Source organism: Mustela erminea, chromosome 10 (assembly GCF_009829155.1).
Source record: "Mustela erminea isolate mMusErm1 chromosome 10, mMusErm1.Pri, whole genome shotgun sequence".
Classification (NCBI taxonomy): Eukaryota; Metazoa; Chordata; class Mammalia; order Carnivora; family Mustelidae; genus Mustela; species Mustela erminea.
In genome coordinates this window covers 82,725,215-82,739,830 of record NC_045623.1, presented here as the reverse complement: position 1 = coordinate 82,739,830, position 14,616 = coordinate 82,725,215, and the positions used below count along the sequence as shown (strand labels likewise).

Sequence of the window (14,616 nt, the reverse complement as noted above, 5' to 3'; positions counted from 1 at the left end):
GGAGCTGCTTTTAGGAAACAGAGGCTGGTAGACAGGTCACAGGCTGCCACCAGGGGGCATTCAGTCTCCTCAGAGATAGCCACCACACACAGCCCTGATGAGCCAGGTTGGGGAGCTCACCCAGCACATTCTGAAGCCTCCTCATGAGCCAAACTCAAAACACTCTTCCTCAGTTCCCAGGTCACTGCCTGCACCTCAGGCTTTAACCCCATCAGCTCTGGGACACTTAATGGAAATGACCTATTTCTCTCCTAGGAGAGAGAAAGTTTTTGTGGAACTAGCCAGTTCTCTCCCCAGAGGATGAGCCCTGCCTTCCCGCCAATCCCTTTTATGCCTCACCCTGTCCGTGGGCCCTGCTCAGGCCTCTGCTGTGTGCCCTGACCCTGTGAATCTCATCCTTCCTTCCTCCTGCTAAGCAAGACTCCTCAGGTAGTACCAAAAACCAAGTTAGACTTCCTTGCTCCTGGTCATGGGATCCCATTCCGGCTGGAAGGGGAAGTGGCTAATTGGGCATGAACCTTCCCTACTCCTGTTGCAGTCCCAGGGACTAACTAATCCCCACCCAATGACTTTCAAACAAGCTCCGGAGTAAAGAAGTCTCTGGCGGAGACCTGTGCAAAGGATCACCCAGCTCCCCTCTCCTAGGCCCAGAGTGGTTTATGCATTAGTCTTTCGAGATTGAGATACAAGTCTCCTCTGCCTGCTCAGGTAAGGCATGCTCAAGGGCAGCGGCAGGCTCCACAGGGCCTTGCGGGTTTTAATGCGTACAAAGCATCTCCAGGTTCATTTCCTCATTCACGCTGCACAATTGCCACAGGTGAAGAAACCGAGGCAGTCTGGAGTCTTCCCTTGATCCCCACCACACCAGGGGCTGAGCCTGCCCCTAGACCCTCAGTGACTGGCAAAGGTCCATACAATTCACCACACACCAGTTCCTTGGTCTGGCTTTATCTTTTCCTTGGTTCAGACAGCTCTTTTATGGAAAGGAATACTAGACAGTTTTGTTTTTAAAAGCTCTTTTTAAAAGATGCCTTTTAGGGGTGCCTGGGTAGCTCAGTTGGTTAGGCATCTGCCTTTGGCTCAGGTCATGATCCTGACACCTGGGATCGAGTCCTGCATCAGGCTCCCTGCTTGGCAAAGGGGCTGCTTCTCCCTTGGCCTGCTTCTTTCCCTGCCTGCTGCTCTGCTCATTTATGCTCTCTCTGTCAAATAAATAAAATCTTAAAAAAAAAAAAAAAGATGCCTTTCGAATTTTAGATTCAAATTCCTTAAGGAAAATTTTAATTTAAAAAAATGTAATTGTGTATCACAAAAGCACTATTTAAATAACTCTCATTAATGCAGTTTACTATGTGCCATGTAGAGTTCTAAGCATTTTGCATACTATATATTCATTTAATCCTTGCAACAACCCTATGAGGTAATTACTACTATTATCTCCGTTTTAAGATGAGGCAAACTGAGGCACAGAGAAGTTCATTGACTTGCCCAGGTCACAGAGACAGAGAGCAATGGTGCCAATATCCAAATCCAGGGGTCTGTCTGGCTTCAGAGTCTGTGATCTTAACCACTGGCTGTGCTCACAAGAGCTTTCACACATTTAGGAAAGAACCCCTTCTAAAAATTCACTATCTTGTGCTCTGAGAGATTGATGTTGTCTCCTTATTAGACATTTCCATGGTTAAAGTTGAAAACCTTAAAAATAAAACTGTCAGTTATTTTACCAGGAAAGATGGGTTTATTTGAGGGTAGCAAAGAATTGCAATTCAGAATAAACAAGTTTTAGCAAACCATAGCAAGTCCAGAGAACAAAGGAGAAGAATGCTCTTTTATAGAGAAAAGAGGAGAATTGGGAGGAGCTGTTATAAACAAAAAGTCCATGTAGGAGTAACCCAGGAGTTTGAAGTGTAGTGGTGGTCACAGCTGAGTTGTGACAGATTCTCATTGGCTGGGCTGTTGCCCGGCAAGGAGAAAACCTTTCTTGCTCCTGCTCTGGCAGCAAAGAATTAGCTTTTTCCTGTTGGAAATGCAAAGCAGTCCCGGTTCATCGGTTATGCAATTGACTAGGAGTGATGGGAAGTGAGAGCTCCCCCTTCTGGCCTCCCTACTGCACTTCTTTCTTTTTTTTAAGATTTTAATTTATTTGACCGAGACACAGTGAGACAGGGGACAAAAGCAGGGGAAGTGGGGGAAGGAGAAGCAGGCTTCCCACCGAGCAGGGAGCCCAATGCCAGCGTTAATCCCCGGACCCCGGGATCAAGACCTGAGCCAAAGGCAGACGCTTATCGACTGAGCCACCCAGGTGCTCTCCCTACTGCTTTTCAAATGAGGTTTCCTTGTATTAATTTTCAATTATGCTCATTAAGCTATAGCTCTTAGCTAGAACAACATCTCTTAATAAGTGGAATTTGTTAAAACTGATGCAGTATTGTTTCTGTTTAAATGGCATATGTCAAGGTGACAAGAATTATTAATACCTTGGGGCTCCTGGGTGGTTGAGTTAGTTGAGAGGCTGACTCTTGGTTTTGACTTCAGAGTCCTGGGATCGAGCACTGACTTGGGCTCTGCTCTCAGCACAGGGTCCACTTCAGATTCTCTTCCCCCTCCCTCTCTCTTACTCTCTCTTAAATGAATCAATAAAAGCTTTAACAAAACAAAACAAAAATGCCTTGGATCACTGTTTCAGTGAAAAGTACACTTTGTGAGGTTTAAAATATATTAATCTTATTGGAGAGAAGTACAAGGGGACATTAGATTTCTCTGAAATGTTCCAATTTATTGAAGTAGAACATAATTTTTGTTTGTATAATTAAAAAACAATAAAAAATATGCCTTTATTTAGTCAATCAAAAAATGCCTTCTGTGGTAGGCAGCCTCAACCTCCTGGTAATTAGTCTTACATAATACCCTCCCTTTGAGTGACTTGTTTTTTTATTTTTTCTACATTTATTTATTTTAGAGAGAGGGTGCACATGCATGTGGGTGTGTGAGTGAGGAGAGGGGCAGAGGAAGAGAATCTCAAGCAGATTCCCTACGAGCATGGACCACCCCCACTACTCCCCAGTGTGGGGCTCAGTCCCATGACCCATGAGATAATGACCCGAGCTGAAATCACAAGTTGGACACTTAACCAACTGAGTGACCCAGGCGCCCCTTGAGTAACTTTTTTAACCAGTAGAATACAGCACCATTGAGGGATTAGCCTTTCTATGAGTAGGTTACAGAAAATCATCACCTCTGACTTGCTAGGACTCTGTCACTTTCTTGGCTTGGACGATTTGATGAAGTGAGTTGCCATGTTGGAAGAACCACATGGCAAGGAACAGAAAATGACCTCCCTTGAGGAACTGAATACTCCCAACAAATAAGACCACAGACCCTGAACGGACATCTTCATTGCAGCCTTGTGAGAGATTCCTGACCTACAGAAATCATGTGATAACAAATGTGTATTATTTTAATTCCTAAGTTTTAGGGTAATTTGTTATACAGCAATAGATACCTTTTTTATACAAGTGAATTTTTGAGAAATGAATTAATAAATCATCATACAAACCCATGTAAAAAAGAAGGTCTAGTCTACACTGGCAGTAAGTATCTGAAGTCATAGACATGCACTGTAACCACATCTGCCAGAACCATCTGAGGAGCTTAACTCAGTCTTTTGTTTGTTTGTTTTTAAGATTTTATTTATTTATTTGACAGAGAAAGAGAGATCATAAGTAGGCAGAGAGGAAGGGCGGGGTGTGGAGGGGGAAACAAGCTCCTGGCTGAGCAGAGAGCCCAATGCGAGACTTGATCCCAGGACTCTGAGATCATGACCTGAGCCAAAGGCAGAGGCTTAACCCACTGAGCCACCCAGGCGCCCCTTAACTCAGTCTTTTGCAGTCAGGGCACCCTCCAGGGAAGTGGTGGCTCTAAGGCAGGGGTGAGTAGGAGTGTGGGGGTAGGGAGGGAGGAAGCGTATATATCCCTTACCATCAATGCCTACCACCCCCCACCTTCAGGTCCAAAGGTGCCTTAGGACAAGGGCAATCCTATACAAGGCTCTCGGGCTGTGGCCAAGTCTTCACTCTCAGACCAAGAGGCCCCCAGGGAGAACTTCTTGTTATCCCCCAAGAGCCACAGCAGGCTGAATTCCTCCTCCCCAGTGACTTTCTCCCCTTCTGTCCCCTAGCTCCCAGCCTAGAACTCTGCTCAAAAGGGCAGCTCATACGGTGTGGAAAAGAGACCACCAGACAATGGGTAGAATAGAAACACAAACTCAAGAAATGCATTTCTCTGCCCCAGTTTATTCCTTGGCTTGGCCCAGAGGCCTGGTTCATACTCAACATGCAAGGGCTAGACACAAAAGTCACTTCAACCTTACTTCCTATGCCCTTCACCCACCCACCTGTCAGGGATAGAACACTTTAGAGAAAGGAAGAGCACCCCCATTTTGAAGAGAGGGAGACTTGGCATCATGCCACTGCTCACCCACCAAGACCTTGTATCCTAATGGCTCCCAAAAGCAAAGCAGAGAACTTGGCTCCTGTAGTTCTTGGTTCTCCCCAGAATTCACCCACTCTCCATGTCACGGAGCCTCGGCTGGAGCCTGTCAACCCCCAACAAAAGGACCATGCAGTGATAGACAGGGTTATAGGCTAACATCGCCCCCTGCTCCTCCTGGAAAGTCGACTATGGCTCCTCTGGGCCCAGACAGCCTGATTTCAGGAAAACAGACCAACCTAATTTAACATCCAGTGTCACTAAAGCCAGAGAGGCACAGCAAGTAGAGGCACAGAGAAGAAAGTGAGATTTTTTTTTTTTCCGCAGCAGTCTTGGAACACCTCGTCCCTTCCTTGCAAGCGAATAAGCACACATCACTTTCATCAGAAGCTTAAATCAATATGGTCTGCAACAGCTCCTTTGCCGTGGAGAAGTGTGCTTTGTTTCAAAGTGATATTTTAGAATTCCCTTTCTCCTTTTCTTCACAGGGTTCTGCACTCTCTTCTCCCCCATCCCCATCTCCCATGTGCCCCAAGGCAGAGTTCAAGTGAGACAGTCCTTTATCTTCTTCTCTGATCCCACCTGCCTCCATCCCGGCCACAGTGTGGATCAGCACCCCCGGCTCCCCTCCCTCACACTAATTCTCTAGCAGGTGCCCCAGGTGCCCTGGCAGAACTGTGGCCAAAAAGCCACGGCAGGCCAGAGCGGCCACCATACTTCCCACGGCAAGTCCACCATCAGGGACAATAGCCTTAGCAGAGCTAAGTCCGAGAGGACGCATGGGGAGAGGGCGGAGAGCCGGCCTGGGAGATCTCAGGGGACGGGATCAGCCACAACCCTCAGATAAATACTGCAGGCTAGCCCTCTCTCCGGAGCAATGGGACCCTGCAGAGGAAAGAAGGCTAGGGTTGGCATCGGGTAACACAGGGTGTGGACACCCCCACATAAACAGCTGGGTATGTATTTGCATACACCTGTTTGTGAGTCTGCCTGCAAATACACGTGCCCCTGATACACACTTCCCGTGCCCGCACCTGCACACGCAAAGACATATTCATATACACCTCCCACAACCTCAAACTCACACATATGCACACACACCTTCTGTATATATACCCTCCCTCGTGCACACATATGCACATTGCTGGATACCTGTTCATGCACACATACACAAACTTACTCCCTCTCCTCTACATGCTCCACACACCCAATGTTCACACACAGAGGCCTGCACCCAAGTTAGCTGTCGTGTACACACAGGTCCGTGCCCAGACGCATCTGCCTGCAGGTCAGCGCACACACTCACATTTGCTTGCCTGCGCTCATACCAGCAAATAATCACATACTTCCTTGAGCACAAGCACACACATGCGCGCAAATCTGAACATACACCCCTGCACCCCAGCAGAGACACACCCTTAGCCCTGCTCCTGGGGCCCAGAGGGGGCCGCCCTCTGTTGGAGACAGCGGATCAGCTCCTTCCGGTTGTCCAGGATGGTGTCGAAGCTCTCCTGCAGGCGGGCCTGCTGGTCTACCAGCTGGTGCTGCAGACCCCGTATCCACTGCAGCAGGGTCAGCCGGCGGTACATCACTAGGTGTGCATGGTGCTTCTCCTTCTCCTGCTCTTTGTAGCGCTCCTGGGCCTGCAACTGCTGCACAGCCCGGGCCACCGAGGGCAGAAGGGGATCTGCAGGGCCCAGGCCTCGGGGGGTCCCACAGGCAGGCTCAGGACTGCTGCTGGAGCCATCAGTGCTTGGAGAGCTGCTGGCATAGCCGTTGTCCTCCAGCGGGGAGCGGATCGCGCTGGCGCCGCCCAGCTTCTCAAGCTTAGCTCTAGGGATTTCAGCCCCTTCTGGGGGGCTGCGCACCTCCCCTTTAGGGAGTCCGGGGTCCTGGAAGGCCTGGTTGTCAGAGGGCAACTCAGAGGAGCTACTCATCTGTATGGGCTCCACATGGCCAGGCATCCCATGCCAATTCTCATTGGCGTCTTTGGCACTTGCCATGAAGTTAGAGTTGCTGTCTGGTTGGAACTCTGCCTGACATACTCCCGGTGGGCCCCCAGGGAACTGGCCCCCCTCAGCTAGTCCTGGCTGGATGGTGAACATTTGGTCTGTAAACAGGAAGCAGAAGAATGAGTTAGAGCAGGACAGGTGTTCCAGGGGTGGTGGGGGGGGGGGGCGTGTCCCAAGTCATGGCAACCTAGTGGCAGGGTCCAGGCAGTCTCAGTCCCTTTCCCTCTGGTAACACCTCCCTTTGTGGTTCTCCTCCTCCCTCTCTGTTAACTCAGTGTCCTTCCCACATAGGGTTTTCTCAGCCCTCTGAGGCAGCCTGTCTTCTCTATGCCTGTCTATGTCACTCTATGACTGTATCCCCAAAGGACCTCATCCTCTGCTGTAGCTTCAAGAACCGTCAGGTGTTGGTGACTCTCAGATGTGTCTCCAGCTCAGATCCGACTGGTGTCCAACTCTGCAACCAACCACAGGCTCCCCGGATTCTACACGTCCAAACCAGTGTGCTCCACGAAATGGCCCACTACCCATTCAGTCACTCCAGCCAGAAACCTGCAAGCAGCCCCGACTCCTCGCCAGCTTCCTTCCCCCATCTCACTGGCCACCATATGACAAATGGTGGCATATGACAAATCTTCCTCATGAAACCCTGTGCCTGTATGCACAGCCATCAACCTTCACTTTCACTCGGTTCAGGCCATTTCTTCCCTGGAATACCGATGGCCACAGCTTCTCACTGATCTCCCTGCCTCCAGTTAAAAAAGTAAACCCGACTTGTCACAGCCCTGGGTGCCCTCTCTAAGCTGCTGAACCTCCACATGGCCCACAAGGTTGTGCTTCAGCCGGCCCCTGCTCACCCCTCCAGATGGGCCTCTTCCACTCTGGCCCTCTCACCACCCCCAAACTGCTCAGAAACCTCAAAATATGCCACCATTCACTTCACACAATTCCCTTCCCCAACACACACACCCTCCCCTTCCCCCCACCTCTAAGCTCCTCTGTTCTCCCAGCAAATTCCTTTCTGAACAAACCCCAAACCCAGCTCTCACTTCCCAGCTCTCAACTCTCCTCCTCGATGAGGTCTTCCTGATAACCTCCCCCTGCCCACCCCAGCAAACATCAACAAGCACAGTTAACCATGGCTTCCCTGGGTCCCCAACTGCACTGGTATACACTGTTTTATCCGTATTTGTTCCTTGTCCCTGGAACGGAGTTGATGGTCAGTAAATGTTTCTATGCAGTCGTTTGGGGGTTTGTTTTGGTTTTGGACTATCTTGTGCTAGCAGCTTGTACGTGACTAATGCTGGAGTTCTTCTGTATCTCCTCTGGCCTATCCCTGGAGCCAGCACTCAGCCTGGCACTAAGCGGTGTCATAGAACACAGATGCTGAGGGAGTGAACGCAGGAGGGGGACTGCAGTGGGCTGTCTGTGCTCAGAAAGAGGGAGCCAGCAGTAGCAGGAGGTTACTGCTGGCTGCCCAGGGCTGGAAGAGCTGGCTTCAGTTCCCTCCTCTGCCCCAGGGAGCGCCTCCATGCTCTTCGCCCACACCCCACTGACAAGCCTCTCTCCTGACCTTGCCCCCTTCCCTCTGCAACTACTATTTCCTGCGTGCCCCAGCCCTAGCTCGCTCCATCCTGAGGCCCCAGAGGGAGGGCCTATCACAGCATTCCTCCCTGGGCACTAACCACGACTACCAAAATTAGGGTTTGAATCCACAAAAGGATTCTACTGACCGCATATTGCTAGGATTAGAAAAATAGAGGATCGGCGAGAGCAAGGGATAGTGGAAATACAGCACGCAGGGAAGAGGTCTTTGTAGGTAGCAAGGACCCTCCCTACATCCAGTAGTGGGCAAAAGTCCGGGAGTCCCTTAGTGACCTACATGCTCCCATCCCTCTAAGGTGTCTTGGAGATTCTCGCCAGCTCAAATGTTTTCTCTTTTTCCTAAGCTGGGCGGGGCCACAAGGCAAGCAGAGATGCGGTGGTTGCGGCACTGAGGCTCCCGGGGTTCTCTGAGATGGTGAAATGGGAACCCAGACACCCCGACATCAGGCTTCCCCCCAAGCTAATCTGCAAGTCGGCCGGGGTCGCGGGATGGGGTGGAGGGGGCGGCGCTTGGCTCAGTAAGGGTCGGGGAGACGGCCTCCCTTCCTGCCTAGCTCTGAGGGACAGGACCTCCCCAGGAGACAGAGGATAGAGACCATCCTTCCCTAAGCTCCCCATAGGAGGCAGCCAGTCGGAGGCTGCGACACCCCCCGCCTCCCCCCCCCGCCCCCCCCCCGCCCCCCAGTCCTGGACCGGCACCCCTCCCCTCGGCACCCCTCCCCTCCCCGCCCGACTCACGGCCTGGACGCGCCTGCCCCAGCGCGGTTGACTCTGCTCCCGCGGACCCGGTGGCGGGATCTCGTCCCTCGGGGCGGGGTGGGGTGAGGAGGGGCGTCCCTCGGCCTGACCTGGGCGGCCCCGCGGGCGGGGCGTGGGGTGTGGGGTTCCCGCGCGGCGCGGCCAAGCCCCAGGCCCGGACTCCGGAGTCGCGTGGCGTCAGCGCGGCGGGGCGGGGCGGCCGGGCCCACGTGGGCCCGTTCGGGGGTTCTGCAGAGCTGGCGGCTCCCGCAGCCCGAGTGCCCGAACCGACTCCCCGCCTCCTGCAGCCTCGACCGAGGCCTGCCGGGTGAGGGGTTTATCTTCTAACTGCATCCACTGGGTCGCTCGGATCGCTTTGCGTCACTGCAAATACAGTGACATTTTCAAAATGAAAATCTGATCATGACACCTGCCTCCTGCTTAAAGCCTTTCAAATGGCTTCCCTTTTTCGGGGTAAATCCCGAAGGCAGCAGCCACAGGGTTCTGAGCCACCCGTCCTGTCTACCTACCCAGCTTCATCCTCTGCCCTCCGTCTCTGCAGTTAGGCCTCACGACCCTTTCTGCCACACGACTTCTGCACACACTGTTCCCTGTACCTGAAACTCTGTTCCCATTCTCGACTTACTCATGTTTCAGCTCTCTTCTTGGGTAAACCTTCTCTGACCTCCTAGACCAGATTCGTCTCCCCTTTTATGTTATCCCAGGGCACTTCGTTCCTTTCCTTCATTGAATCTATGGCAGTTTGAAATGATATATTTATTTTGTGCCTATTTCATGAAAGTCACTTAATGAAAGCTATGTTTTAAGAGAAGAAAGAAAATCTGCTCTGGGACAGGATTGGGCCTCCTGTCCCGCACCTAAGCCCTGGCACCTTCCTCTCTGCAGGGGCAGAGAACCTCTCCATGGTGTCTGTGCAGTGAGCTCTTCTCAGTTCCTGCTTACTAAAGCCTGACCCCCTCACTCCCTGCCTTCTAGGATGAAATGTGAAGGGGTGAGCCTCGGTTTGCAATAAGAGAGAATGGATTGGGAGCTGATTCTGACTCTAATGAGAAGAAAGCACTGGCTGGTGTTAGGGAAGTTACCGCTTCTTAAATTTAACTTCCTGCCTAAGGCAGCCCTAGAAAGGAGACTGGGACAAACTGAGCCTTCAGGACACCCACAGGAGATTCTAGGAGATCCCTTCCGTACCCCTCACTTCCCTGAGTAAAGCAAGCAACTGGCTACAACCTTCTTCACGTTCTTTCCCTATTAAAAACAAAATAAAACCGGACACCTGGGTGGCTCAGTTGTTAAGCAGCAGTTGCCTTTGGCTCAGGTCATGATCCCAGGGTCCCTGGGATCAAGCCCCTCATCGGGCCCTGCTCCGCGGGGAGTCTGCTTCTCCCACTCCCGCTGCCTCTGTTCCCTTTCTCGCTGTGTGTCTCTCTCAGTGTCAAATAAATAAATAAAATCTTAAAAAAAATAAAACTGATATGAATTTATCTTCGGCTCAAAAACATTTAAAAATACTCTTGTCTTTTCCTCATCTCTTTCTGCTTCCCCCCCCCCCATCTTTTGCTATTTTTTAAGACCTCAGCCCCATTGCTACATCAGGCACTAACTAGTCTCCCTTTTTCCCTTACCCACTGCAAGTTCCTCTTGCCTTTAGCCAAGTGATCGAATGACGTGACCCAGATCCTCCTAAAGCCACCCTGAGCCCGTGTGGCCTCCAGTTCTGCCGATCTTCCTGCGCCCTACAGCTGTGTCAGATAGTTAGTGGTTCTGCGGGTCCAGAGCTTCTCCTCCCCTTACACCCCGCTCCTGTGGACTCCATCTCTCCCAGATCTAACCGTGTGGGCCAAATGGGAGCCTGATGCTTCCCCAGATGGGAACCCCACTCCAGGGGAGTTAGCATCCTTCTCTGGGACTTTCTGAAATAAAAGGAAGGCAAAGCAGGGAAGATAGATGGACAGGGCTGCGGCAATCACATTCCCTGCCAAGTGGGAGTCAGTTTATAGCAGGAGAAAATGATGCTCTTGCACGGAAGCAGAAACAAAAGACGGAAGTCCTGGCGACGTTCTGGTCCCTGTTTCCTGAGGCTGTCTCTATCTTCCAATAAGGCCCCTATGTTGCCAAGCCTAACTCGAGTGGAATTTCCTTCACTGGCAATCAAAAAATCCTGATTAACACAAGGGCACAAGGTGGTGACCCAAGGGTTCTTCTCATATACCTCTCAGCCCTCATTAAGGAGGAGCAACTCTGTCTCCCCACGGTAGCCATTATCAACCCAGCTTACATGGTGACCTCCTTTGAGATGCAGTGGAATCATCATAGTGTTCCCTCTGGAGAGGAATGAGACATTCCTCCCCAGACTCCGAAATCTCCTGACCTGTAGAGGTTAGAATGGCGGAGACAGGAAGCAAAGTCTTGGAGAAAGTGTCACGTGCAATCGCGAAACGTGCTATGCCTACCTCTGCCTCTTACTTTGTATTCTGGCTCCAGATCCCAATTCTATGCTGACTGTTGACTTGGAGCCTCTACGGTGCTCTGCGGGGCAGCCCACCACCTGGGGTAGCTGCATAATCAATCGCTTTTCCATTGTCCTGTTAAGCTAGTTGTTTCTAAACAGCATCATCTGGGAGAAGGAATTCCAAGGGCGTTAGATTGCAGCCTCTCTTCTCTTAGTCAAGGGCAAAGTTGTGTGGGATCTTTCAGCCCTGGCCAATCAGTGCAGTGAGTGTTCAGACAGTGGTCCTGGGCATGCCACAATTTTCAAAAGCCCGGAGCCTTGAGAACAAAAACCCCCAGGAAGGCAGGGGTATCCATGCCCACATGATCACAGAAAAGCAGATATATGGATGTCTGTGGTTCATTCACCGGAAGATTCCAGTTAGAATGCCAAGGAACCAGTCATTCCAGGTAGAGCAGTAAAGCAAGCATCCGCCTACCTGCATAGATTTCAGGGATGTAATTGGCAGGGACATAGGAATCAGAGAGGGCCAGTAGCAGCCCGACTAGGCCAGCCCAGGACAGGAGACAGGTGTCCTGGCAGACAGACAGATGTCAGAACTAAGAGAGGCTAACAGTGAGTAGCCAGACCCAGGTCCTAAGGGCCTAGAGTATCAGGCGAGGAGACAAGGGAAAGGAGAGGTATTTCTACCCCAGGAAATAGGACAGGCAGGAGTTCCTCTACAGGTGGAGAACTTCTCAGCATCAGTACTCCCAGGAAGAAAGGGGTGGGGGGCAGGATCAAGGTGTTTCAGCCTCAAAGACTTTGCCCCTTCCTGTCCCTTTCCTCACTCCCTCACACCCAGCAGAGGGCTCACCTTGGGTCACAGGCTTTGTTGGGGATTCAGGGCAGAATCGGGACTGGTGGGGGCCTTGTGCAACTCCCTGTTTAGAAAGGGAAATAGAAAAAAGTGGGCCGTACAGGGTGGCAGGCCCTACAACAGAGCTACGAGGCAAAAGTAATGAGTGCAAAAGAGGGTAAGGAACTCTCTGGCGTCCCAGAGAGGATATTTGAGCCAGGCTTTAAAGGATGAATAGAAGCTCCCCAAGAGAACGTGGGGGAAGGCCAAGGAGATTATATGCTGTGTGTATGCTCAGACTGTGGCCCAGGTGACTGGGACTTCAGAGGAAATGAAGGTAGGAGATGAGGCTAGAGGGTGAAGTTGGCCGGGCTGTGAAAGGTCTTGACCACCCACCGTTTCAAGGAGCCTGAGCCTCATCCTGTGGGCAGCAGGGAAAACCTGAGCATGCCCCCAAAGCTTCCTCATCAGACCAAAGCACAGTTGTGCCCTTGGAGGGCCAACTCTATTGCTACCCACTTTCTTCTCTTGACTTGAGCTCACGGCATCTGCCAGGTTCCCCACAGGGCTTTGGGAACTTAGGCAAATCAAAGCATTTCAAACTTTCCAGATTAAATAACGGTACTGTGCCTTGAACATGGTTAAATAACACTGTAATTGTGAACATGGTTCCTTGGACTCCCAGCACTAGACACAGCCCTGGAAGACCTCTGGCGTCCCAGAGAGTCCTTAAGGCCGATGAGAAGGAAAATCATCCCCCAGAATTAGCTCATCCTGGGAAAGAAGGCCTACAGAGCTGATGACCTAGTTGTTTTGTTCATCCATTTCTCCGCTGCCCTTTAAAGGTAAAGTGTAGCTCTCTTCTCTCAAGAAATTGCTGTGCGATCACTTTAGGTAAGACATGTCCATTCCCCACCCCCAAAGGGCTGTTTTCTCGGCTGTAAAATGAGGGGAGCGCCATCATCAACAACAAATCAGAAGTTGTTTTTTCTTTGTTTGTTTTTAAGATTTTATTTATTGGACAGAGACCACAAGTAGGCAGAGAAGCAGGCAGAGAGAGAGGAAGGGAAGCAGGCTTCCTGCTGGGCAGAGAGCTTGATGCAGGGCTCTATCCCAGGACCCTGGCAGAGGCTTTAACCCACTGAGCCACCCAGGCACCCTCAAATCAGAAGTTTTAAATCTTTTTTTTCCCCATAAGCCTTGGAATCTTATTTTTTTTTTCTTCCAAACAAAATCCATGCAGTATACCCAGACCGAGATCTCGTCTTCTGCTGGAACCCTCCACCCTAAATGGCTCCTGAGGAGCTCCCAGGAAGCTTTTAAAGCTGGGATGGGGCACAGTTACAAATGCGCTAGGAGATGCAATCCCCACTCACCACCCCTGCTCCCCCCGCAAGGGGCAAGGAGAAACTGAGGGGTGTTTTGGAGCTGCTGGGGGAATGAACGGTTGTGTAGACTCTTTCTCTTAATGTACCTAAGTGGTAAATGGCCCCTTCCAAACACCTCTCCCACCGTGAGACCAGAAAGGCAAATCCGAGGTCCCGAGGCTGTGGGAAATGCTAGAGTCCACAACAGAGGGAGCGGGCTAGAGAAGCTGATGGGAAGGAGGACTGGGAGAAGGCAGTGCCTGCCTGTCCCACCCCCTTCCTACCAGCTGCCTCCGTGGGCTCCGTAATCCCCATGCGCCCTCCCCCTCCGCACCCTCTGGCCGCCCACCTCTCCTCCACCCACCCCATTCATCAGTAGGAGGGCACGGTATCAGCACAGCCTTTCAGGGTCTGACAGGTCCTTTCTGGGTGCCCCCCACATGTAACCACTTAACCCCCAGCACAAAGGGCCTAGCTGAATGGGCTTGGAGCCGGTGGCTCGTGCAGAAGGGGAGGCCTCAATAGGATTTGGGGAGCTGGGTGTATAAACCGCTCTGCTCCAGCAGCCCTCAATGGAGGAGCGGGAGTCGGGGCATGTGCCGAGGGGAGGAGCCCGGCAGCTGCATCCCACCCCCGAACAATGATTTATTCATTCTCCTGGCACACACAGAAAAAACAGGCGGGGGGGGGGCGGGGGAACGTGGCCCCACAAATCGCCCTTGACCTCAGCTGATTCCGGAGGCAATGAAGCAGCTCAGAGGTCCCCCTCCCACTTGTAATGCGTTGCCTCCAGGCAGCCCTTCCTCTTCCCGGCCAGCAAGTAGAGTGCGTGACAAGGTAAAGGATGCCTTGAGCAGCCTGCAGGTCAGGCGGGCTTGCTCTCTGAACTCGCTCCACCCAATCTCAACCTCACGCTCTCTAAAATCTTCCTGGTCAGGTTTTCCCTCAAACCCATTTCACAGCCAGAGAAACTGAGGCAGGAAAAAAAAAAGGCACATAGCTTGACCCTTCTCAGGACTGCCCTAGGGGAAGGGCTGCCAAAAAAAGCAGGGTTTGGAAGTTCAGCCTGGAGATGGCCTGCAGAAAAAGGGCATGCAGTAA

General features: G+C 51.6%; 1 protein-coding gene across 1 annotated transcript; it reads right to left on the bottom strand.

Moving 5' to 3' along the window:
- Nucleotides 1–4,809: 4,809 nt before the first annotated feature.
- On the bottom strand, nt 4,810–9,076 carry C10H1orf216 (chromosome 10 C1orf216 homolog). The gene is made up of 3 exons (XM_032302980.1): nt 8,841–9,076; nt 5,905–6,598; nt 4,810–5,373 (listed from the first exon to the last, which is right to left on the bottom strand). The coding sequence occupies exon 2, from the start codon at nt 6,591–6,593 to the stop codon at nt 5,907–5,909; it is 687 nt and encodes a 228-aa protein (XP_032158871.1). The 5' UTR covers nt 6,594–6,598; nt 8,841–9,076; the 3' UTR covers nt 4,810–5,373; nt 5,905–5,906.
- Nucleotides 9,077–14,616: the final 5,540 nt, after the last annotated feature.